Genomic DNA, 10,515 nt, shown 5'->3' on the forward strand with positions numbered 1-10,515 from the left:
CTCAGTACTCAAATCCAATTTTATGTTGCAATTTTGTAGGACACTTTTTCCATTGACAGTTTTTATTGGCATCATTTTGGGGTACAAATGACTGTTAGAAAATTGAATAAAAGCTAATTTTTTGGCGAGCCAGGTGATGAAAATAAAAATGCCAAAATGTTTATTTTCTATCTTTTCACTACATTTAACAAAAAGGGCAAATAATTTTCGATTTTGAAAATTCGCACTTTTAAGTATGCACAATACCAGATATACTTTTCATTTTCAAAATTGAGAAAGGGGGCGATTTGAACTTTTAAGCTTAAAAGGGAACATGTCAGCAGTTTTGTCCTATATGAACTAAAACCATCACCATATGCAGCACCTGTGCTGCATTCTATAACTGCTTATATAACTCCCTGTAGACCTCCCCAAAAACTTTTTAAATTGTCCCGTGCTGCATGGTAATGCGGTTGGTCCGGTCTGATGTGCGTGGTTTTAGTCTTCTCCATCCCTTCCCCCAGCTGCTGCTTGCTGTCCTCCTCTTAATTCGCCTAGGCGAAATCTTGCACCTGCGCACAGAAATTGTGGTCCGCGTACTATGCTTTGCCCTACTGCGGGAACATGTGCACATGTTTTTTGGCTCCGCCCACAATAGGGCAAAGCATAGTGCGCAGGCGTAAGATTTCGCCCAGCAGTGTGGAGGACGGCGAGCAGCAGTCGGAGGGAGGGATGGAGAGGCCCGAAACAACGCCCATATGACCGGACAACCATGCAGCGCGGGAGAATTTAAAAAGGTTTGTGGGGATCTACAGGGGGAGCCAGGGGTTTACATAAGCATTTATGAAATGCAGCATAGGAGTTGCATAAGGCGAGTTTTAGTTCATATAGGACAAAAAACTGGTGACAGGTTCGATTTAATTTATTTTTTCTTATGTTTTAGCCTTGCAAGGGGACTTGTACCTAGAATTGTTTGGTCACTTACACAAAATATACTGCAACAGTTCAGTGATAGGGGAAACATACAGAGAGAAGCAGTACATACCATATAAATTAATGACGGTCAATATCAATGTTAGGTAATGCCCAAGTAGGACTGAGTAAATGGCTAGGTCATCTTATGAAACTAGCAGAAGGAAGGGGGTGGGGAGAGGCCAACAGCACAGAGGTCCCCATACAATCCAGGTAATTCACCTATGCTCACAATGGGCATATAACAGCAATTGTATGCATAGGTTCATATTAGTACACAGTCTCGCTTAAAGCAGGTACACAGTACTGATCACATCACCACCTAGATATTTTTCTCTTTATTGCACAGGCAAAGAGTAACCTACTATGACAACACATCCACAGCGTTGGACGGGGCGACAGTTGAGTGGCCACCAGATTTGATATCTACGGGCGTTATTGTAGTTCATGGAACATCACACAGTGGAGGTATTGGAGGAGTTCATCTTGCAAGCATTTATCTACAAGGGTGCTGCCTGGAATTTGTAGGTTACTGTGTGTAAGGCTGTGTGCCCACGATGCGTTTTTCAAGCGTTTTTTTGCTGCGGAATTTTCCGCAGCGCAAGCGCTTGGGAAACGCATGGTAAGCCTCCTGCCATGGTCCCCTATGCAATTCCACACTTTCAATGCCCATGCTGCGGATTTTTCCGCAGCGTTTATGCTGCGCTCAAAAATCCGCAGCATGTCCATTAATTTTGCGGAAGCGCTGCGTTTTCGCCACCATTGACTTGCATTAGAACGCGCCAATTCCGCAAGACTGCATCTATACTTGCTTAATTGGCACGTTCTAATGTGCGGATGGTACCCGGGTGTGGAGGACAGGAGACTCTCCTCCACACCCAGGTACCCTAAAAGCTGTAAAAAAAATAAAATAAAAAATAAAGATTATATTCACCTTCCGACGGCCCAAGGTCTCCTTCCCTGTGCTTGCCAGCAGACTGAAGGACCTGCGCTGACGTCACAGTCATGTGACGGCAGGTCTTTCAGTGCAGTGTCCCGCGATCAGCTGGCAGCCAGGAAGGAGCGCAGCAACACACGCCGGGCCATCGGAAGGCAAGTATCAAGGTTTATTTTTAACCATTCTATGGACACACTATATAAATCCATGCTGTTTGCATGGATTTATATAGTGTGACCTAGTTGTCAAGCACTTTCAAAGTGATGCTAAAATCGCTTTGAAAGCACTTGTCAATCCGCATGTATTAGGCTATGTGCCCACGATGCAGAAATGCTCAGGATTTTTTCCTGAGCATTTCTGCATCTCCCTGGCAGAAAAAAAAACGCATGTGGATTGTACATGCGTTTTCCTGCCATGGACATGCGGAAATGGAGCGGTTACCCACTGACATTTCCGCATGTGGATTGACAAGCGCTATCCAGACGATTTTAGCATCACTTGGAAAGTGCTTGTGACAACTAGGTCACACTATATAAATCCATGCAAACAGCATGGATTTATATAGTGTGACCTGAGAGAGTGGTAAAAATAAAAAAATAAATGTATACTTACCTTCTGATGGCCCGCGCTGGCTTGTTTCGTTCCGTCCCGGCTGCCGGCAGCAATGAATTGAAAGACCTGCCGATGTCAGCGTCACATGACTCTGACGTCAGCGCAGGTCCTTCAATTCACTGCAAAGTGCCGTGAAGCAAGTAGGTGCGCAGCGCGGCCCGCCAGAAGGTAAGTATACATTTATTTTTTATTTTTTTTTTTACAGAATTTTTAATGATACCTGGGTGTGGAGGAAACTCTTCTCTCATCTACACCCGGGTACCATCCGCACATTAGAACGCATGGAATGCGCATCTACATATACAGTGATGCGTAATCCATGCGGTCTAATGCAAGTCAATGGCGGCGAAGACGCAGCACTTCCGCAAAATAATTGGTAGTGCTGCGTTTTTTTCCGCAATGATAATCCGCAGCATGTGCACAGCACATGCGGATTATCATTGGGGAACATTGCTGCCCTTCTACCATGCGTTTTTAATGCGTTTCTGCAGCTGAAGAAACGCATTAAAAACACATCGTGGGCACACAGCCTTAGCAGGAAAAAAGCATGTACAATCCGCATGCGTTTTTTCTGCCAGGGAGATGCAGAAATTTTCTGCTTCATTTCTGCATCGTGGGCACACAGCCAAACACAGGGACCAGAACCAATATTTCAGACATTGAAGAGATGAACATGAACTTATCAGTACTGCGCAACCACTTATAGCTCTGGCTGTACAGAAGCTGTTATACAGCAGTAGCTACAATGCGAGAGCCACTACATTTTTTTAATCCCTTAAAGTCAACAGCTCCAGGGCATCTATGGCTTTGGTCGGAAGTCTCCCTTGGTCAATATAACGCCCACCAAAAAAAAAAAATACTCAACTCACATGAAAAAACTAAAGTTTGTAAATGAATAGAGTTATAAGTAAAAAAAAAAAAAAATTATGTGGTTACAAAAACATTTACCAATAAAAGTGTTCTACCAATAGTTTGTTAAAATTATCACAGCGATTCTCACCCGACACCCCCATGGATCCAGTGCAGGCCACTCTGGCAACAGACAAAGGCTGCCGAAGCGACGGCAGCACTGACGTTAGGAGCCTGTGATTGGCTGCAGCGATAAAGTGACTAGAACAGCGCAACTCCAAAGAACATCCGGTCAGCTGACCACAGCAGCCAATCACAGGCTTCAGTGGTCTTGTGACATCAGAACTGTGCAGCCTTCACTTCTGGAGTCGGTGCCATCCACCAAAGTAATCTGTGCTGGATCCATGGGGTGCCAGATGATGAGCACCCCGATTGATAAGTACCTTTACGCAGCCATGGATAAGACTTGTACCCCTGGAAGTGTGCAATTTACAAACGTTTCATGCATCACAAAAAATAAAACTCAGACATTTTTTTACAACAGGGAAAAAAGTTACGGTTTTCTGAGTGGTCCAGTAATTATAGGGAGGGGAGCACAAAGCTGTACCAGGATTATGTTACCCATGACTAGTGGGCATGATCCTACCACTGTGCCCCAACCAACTGCCCCAGGAGTGTGCCCTATAGCGCTACCCGGACCACATGTGGCATCTCAGAGGGGGCAGAGTATGGACACAGATGTGACTGACACCCCACCATGGACCGCCACCAGCGGGGCCACACAGCCCACTGGCGACTGACACCCCACCATGGACCGCCACCAGCGGGGCCACACAGCCCACTGGCGACTGACACCCCACCATGGACCGCCACCAGCGGGGCCACACAGCCCACTGGCGACTGACACCCCACCATGGACCGCCACCAGCGGGGCCACACAGCCCACTGGCGACTGACACCCCACCATGGACCGCCACCAGCGGGGCCACACAGCCCACTGGCGACTGACACCCCACCATGGACCGCCACCAGCGGGGCCACACAGCCCACTGGCGACTGACACCCCACCATGGACCGCCACCAGCGGGGCCACACAGCCCACTGGCGACTGACACCCCAAGATGGACCGCCACCAGCGGGGCCACACAGCGCACTGGCGACTGACACCCCACCATGGACACCCACAGTCCACTGGCGACTGACACCCCACCATGGACACCCACAGTCCACTGGCGACTGACACCCCACCATGGACACCCACAGTCCACTGGCGACTGACACCCCACCATGGACACCCACAGTCCACTGGCGACTGACACCCCACCATGGACACCCACAGTCCACTGGCGACTGACACCCCACCATGGACACCCACAGTCCACTGGTGACTGACACCCCACCATGGACACCCACAGTCCACTGGCGACTGACACCCCACCATGGACACCCACAGTCCACTGGTGACTGACACCCCACCATGGACCGCCACCAGCGGGGCCACACAGCCCACTGGCGACTGACACCCCACCAGAGACCGCCACCAGCGGGGCTACACAGCCCACTGGCGACTGACACCCCACCAGAGACCGCCACCAGCGGGGCTACACAGCCCACTGGCGACTGACACCCCACCAGAGACCGCCACCAGCGGGGCCACACAGCGCACTGGCAACTGACACCCCACCATGGACACCTACAGTCCACTGGTGACTGACACCCCACCATGGACACCCACCAGCGGGGCCACACAGCCCACCGGTGACTGACACCCCACCATGGACACCAGCAGGGCCATACAGCCCACCGGTGACTGACACCCCACCATGGACACCAGCAGGGCCATACAGCCCACCGGTGACTGACACCCCACCATGGACACCAGCAGGGCCATACAGCCCACCGGTGACTGACAACCCACCATGGACACCAGCAGGGCCATACAGCCCACCGGTGACTGACAACCCACCATGGACACCAGCAGGGCCATACAGCCCACCATGAACACCCGGGCTGCTGACACTACACTGACCCCACTATTCCCCGCTGGCAGGACCTCTGCTTGCTGTCAGCCGCCTCCTGAGGGTGCAGTGACCTCCATGTGTGTACAGTAGTCTATGGAAGCCGCCAGCACATGTCCCTCGGCCTGAGCCCGGGAGAGAAGCGCTGACAGCCCTGATAGGACGTCTCCGGGCCGCCACCGCTGAGAGGCCGGGAGACCCCGCGCAGCCGCCGCCTGGGTGTGAGCGGAGAGGAGCGGGCCCGGGCTCTCCTCACCTCCCGCCACGCGGCCTCTCCTCGCGCCCGCTTGCACGCGCCCCCACCACAGCTTCAGCCGCGCGCACTAGCGCCCCCTTCCCCTCTGCCGACTCCTCCGCCTCACACAGCGCTACACACACGTCGCAGGCGCGGCCGGAGAAACGCGGTGCCGGCACAGCAGCAGCACAAGCCGCCTGCTACTCCGCTAAGAGACACGCTGCTCCGGGCTCCTCCCCCAGATCACCGCCGCTCTCCCCTCCCAGCGAGCAGACACTACCGCTGACGGCGAGTCTCACTCCTCAGAGAGCCATCGGCACCGCCAAGCTGCGCTTTATGGGCTCATTATCCTGCTCACGGGTCCACTCACCGGTTCCACGGTCGCCATTTTAGATAGATGTGACTGCACAGCAGCCGCTGGCAGGGAAGAAGAGGAGACGACAAAAAAAAATATTCAAAGACGGTTGGTTTGAGGCGTGTCACGTGACGTCCGGCAACTGCTGAGCTTGCGCAGCCCCGCCCCATTGCATGCCGGGAGCTGTAGTTCAGCCGCGTCCTGTGGAACATAGTGGAGAGCCTGCGAGTATGGCTGACGTCAGAGGGGAGGGAGACTTGGCGGCTGGTGAAGGGCACAAGTGTGGTGTCCTGCAAATAGTCAAAGTTCCCGACAGCTGGCACGTTATGTCCTAGTATGGAATCAGAGGGCGGGCTAGTGCTGTACACCGGTGTGTGAGCGGCCACAACATTAAAACCAGCAGCTGGTGAGGCCACCTCAGGGCAGGGGTGTACTGTGTTCTGGCTGCAATATTAGGCAGGTGGTTTTAATCCCCTCCTAACCAGGCAATTTTAGGGGTTTTTTTAGATACAGGAACAGAACCGAGCTTACTACATAGATCCAGGAACAGAACCGAGCTTACTACATAGATCCAGGAACAGAACCGAGCTTACTACATAGATCCAGGAACAGAACCGAGCTTACTACATAGATCCAGGAACAGAACCGAGCTTACTACATAGATCCAGGAACAGAACCGAGCTTACTACATAGATCCAGGAACAGAACCGAGCTTACTACATAGATCCAGGAACAGAACCGAGCTTACTACATAGATCCAGGAACAGAACCGAGCTTACTACATAGATCCAGGAACAGAACCGAGCTTACTACATAGATCCAGGAACAGAACCGAGCTTACTACATAGATCCAGGAACAGAACCGAGCTTACTACATAGATCCAGGAACAGAACCGAGCTTACTACATAGATCCAGGAACAGAACCGAGCTTACTACATAGATCCAGGAACAGAACCGAGCTTACTACATAGATCCAGGAACAGAACCGAGCTTACAACATAGATCCAGGAACAGAACCGAGCTTACAACATAGATCCAGGAACAGAACCGAGCTTACTGCATAGATCCAGGAACAGAACCGAGCTTACTACATAGATCCAGGAACAGAACCGAGCTTACTACATAGATCCAGGAACAGAACCGAGCTTACAACATAGATCCAGGAACAGAACCGAGCTTACTGCATAGATCCAGGAACAGAACCGAGCTTACTACATAGATCCAGGAACAGAACCGAGCTTACTACATAGATCCAGGAACAGAACCGAGCTTACAACATAGATCCAGGAACAGAACCGAGCTTACTGCATAGATCCAGGAACAGAACCGAGCTTACTACATAGATCCAGGAACAGAACCGAGCTTACTACATAGATCCAGGAACAGAACCGAGCTTACTACATAGATCCAGGAACAGAACCGAGCTTACTACATAGATCCAGGAACAGAACCGAGCTTACTACATAGATCCAGGAACAGAACCGAGCTTACTACATAGATCCAGGAACAGAACCGAGCTTACTACATAGATCCAGGAACAGAACCGAGCTTACTACATAGATCCAGGAACAGAACCGAGCTTACTACATAGATCCAGGAACAGAACCGAGCTTACTACATAGATCCAGGAACAGAACCGAGCTTACAACATAGATCCAGGAACAGAACCGAGCTTACAACATAGATCCAGGAACAGAACCGAGCTTACTGCATAGATCCAGGAACAGAACCGAGCTTACTACATAGATCCAGGAACAGAACCGAGCTTACTACATAGATCCAGGAACAGAACCGAGCTTACAACATAGATCCAGGAACAGAACCGAGCTTACTGCATAGATCCAGGAACAGAACCGAGCTTACTACATAGATCCAGGAACAGAACCGAGCTTACTACATAGATCCAGGAACAGAACCGAGCTTACAACATAGATCCAGGAACAGAACCAAGCTTACTGCATAGATCCAGGAACAGAACCGAGCTTACTACATAGATCCAGGAACAGAACCAAGCTTACTACATAGATCCAGGAACAGAATCGAGCTTACTGCATAGATCCAGGAACAGAACCGAGCTTACTACATAGATCCAGGAACAGAACCGAGCTTACTACATAGATCCAGGAACAGAACCGAGCTTACTACATAGATCCAGGAACAGAACCGAGCTTACTACATAGATCCAGGAACAGAACCGAGCTTACTACATAGATCCAGGAACAGAACCGAGCTTACTGCATAGATCCAGGAACAGAACCGAGCTTACAACATAGATCCAGGAACAGAACCGAGCTTACTACATAGATCCAGGAACAGAACCGAGCTTACTACATAGATCCAGGAACAGAACCGAGCTTACTACATAGATCCAGGAACAGAACCAAGCTTACTACATAGATCCAGGAACAGAACCGAGCTTACTACATAGATCCAGGAACAGAACCGAGCTTACAACATAGATCCAGGAACAGAACCGAGCTTACTGCATAGATCCCGGAACAGCACCGAGCTTACTACATAGATCCAGGAACACAACCGAGCTTACTACATAGATCCAGGAACAGAACCGAGCTTACTACATAGATCCAGGAACAGAATCGAGCTTACTGCATAGATCCAGGAACAGAACCGAGCTTACTACATAGATCCAGGAACAGAACCGAGCTTACTACATAGATCCAGGAACAGAACCGAGCTTACTACATAGATCCAGGAACAGAACCGAGCTTACTGCATAGATCCAGGAACAGAACCGAGATTACTACATAGATCCAGGAACAGAACCGGGCTTACAACATAGATCCAGGAACAGAACCGAGCTTACTACATAGATCCAGGAACAGAACCGAGCTTACTACATAGATCCAGGAACAGAACCGAGCTTACTACATAGATCCAGGAACAGAACCGAGCTTACTACATAGATCCAGGAACAGAACCGAGCTTACAACATAGATCCAGGAACAGAACCGAGCTTACTACATAGATCCAGGAACAGAATCGAGCTTACTGCATAGATCCAGGAACAGAACCGAGCTTACTACATAGATCCAGGAACAGAACCGAGCTTACTACATAGATCCAGGAACAGAACCGAGCTTACTACATAGATCCAGGAACAGAACCGAGCTTACTACATAGATCCAGGAACAGAACCGAGCTTACTACATAGATCCAGGAACAGAACCGAGCTTACTGCATAGATCCAGGAACAGAACCGAGCTTACAACATAGATCCAGGAACAGAACCGAGCTTACTACATAGATCCAGGAACAGAACCGAGCTTACTACATAGATCCAGGAACAGAACCGAGCTTACTACATAGATCCAGGAACAGAACCAAGCTTACTACATAGATCCAGGAACAGAACCGAGCTTACTACATAGATCCAGGAACAGAACCGAGCTTACAACATAGATCCAGGAACAGAACCGAGCTTACTGCATAGATCCCGGAACAGCACCGAGCTTACTACATAGATCCAGGAACACAACCGAGCTTACTACATAGATCCAGGAACAGAACCGAGCTTACTACATAGATCCAGGAACAGAATCGAGCTTACTGCATAGATCCAGGAACAGAACCGAGCTTACTACATAGATCCAGGAACAGAACCGAGCTTACTACATAGATCCAGGAACAGAACCGAGCTTACTACATAGATCCAGGAACAGAACCGAGCTTACTGCATAGATCCAGGAACAGAACCGAGATTACTACATAGATCCAGGAACAGAACCGGGCTTACAACATAGATCCAGGAACAGAACCGAGCTTACTACATAGATCCAGGAACAGAACCGAGCTTACTACATAGATCCAGGAACAGAACCGAGCTTACTACATAGATCCAGGAACAGAACCGAGCTTACTACATAGATCCAGGAACAGAACCGAGCTTACAACATAGATCCAGGAACAGAACCGAGCTTACTACATAGATCCAGGAACAGAATCGAGCTTACTGCATAGATCCAGGAACAGAACCGAGCTTACTACATAGATCCAGGAACAGAACCGAGCTTACTACATAGATATGGAACAGAACCAAGCTTACTACATAGATCCAGAAACAGAACCGAGCTTACTACATAGATATGGAACAGAACCGAGCTTACTACATAGATCCAGGAACAGAACCGAGCTTACTGCATAGATCCAGGAACAGAACCGAGCTTACTGCATAGATCCAGGAACAGAACCGAGCTTACTACATACAGTAGATCCAGGAACAGAACCGAGCTTACTACATAGATCCAGGAACAGAACCGAGCTTACTACATAGATCCAGGAACAGAACCGAGCTTACTGCATAGATCCAGGAACAGAACCGAGCTTACTGCATAGATCCAGGAACAGAACCGAGATTACTACATAGATCCAGGAACAGAACCGGGCTTACAACATAGATCCAGGAACAGAACCGAGCTTACTACATAGATCCAGGAACAGAACCGAGCTTACTACATAGATCCAGGAACAGAACCGAGCTTACTACATAGATCCAGGAACAGAACCGAGCTTACTACATAGATCCAGGAACAGAACCGA

At 49.5% G+C, this 10,515-nt stretch overlaps 1 protein-coding gene across 2 annotated transcripts in view; it reads right to left on the reverse strand.

Moving 5' to 3' along the window:
- LOC141153528 (eukaryotic translation initiation factor 4E) overlaps positions 1-6,184 on the reverse strand; it is a 44,230-nt gene extending 38,046 nt beyond the window's left edge. The window contains exon 1 of one of the 2 annotated variants that reach the window (XM_073638428.1): positions 5,973-6,184. In XM_073638428.1, the coding sequence (XP_073494529.1) occupies positions 5,973-6,169 (197 nt within the window). In that variant the 5' untranslated portion in view covers positions 6,170-6,184. The remainder of the gene's footprint in view (positions 1-5,972) is intronic. The other variant, XM_073638417.1, reaches the window with a different exon arrangement.
- Positions 6,185-10,515: the final 4,331 nt, after the last annotated feature.

The sequence above is a fragment of the Phyllobates terribilis genome, unplaced genomic scaffold (genome assembly GCF_046119375.1).
Source record: "Phyllobates terribilis strain yellow unplaced genomic scaffold, ASM4611937v1 Scaffold_1__5_contigs__length_1240528914, whole genome shotgun sequence".
NCBI classification, from domain to species: domain Eukaryota; kingdom Metazoa; phylum Chordata; class Amphibia; order Anura; family Dendrobatidae; genus Phyllobates; species Phyllobates terribilis.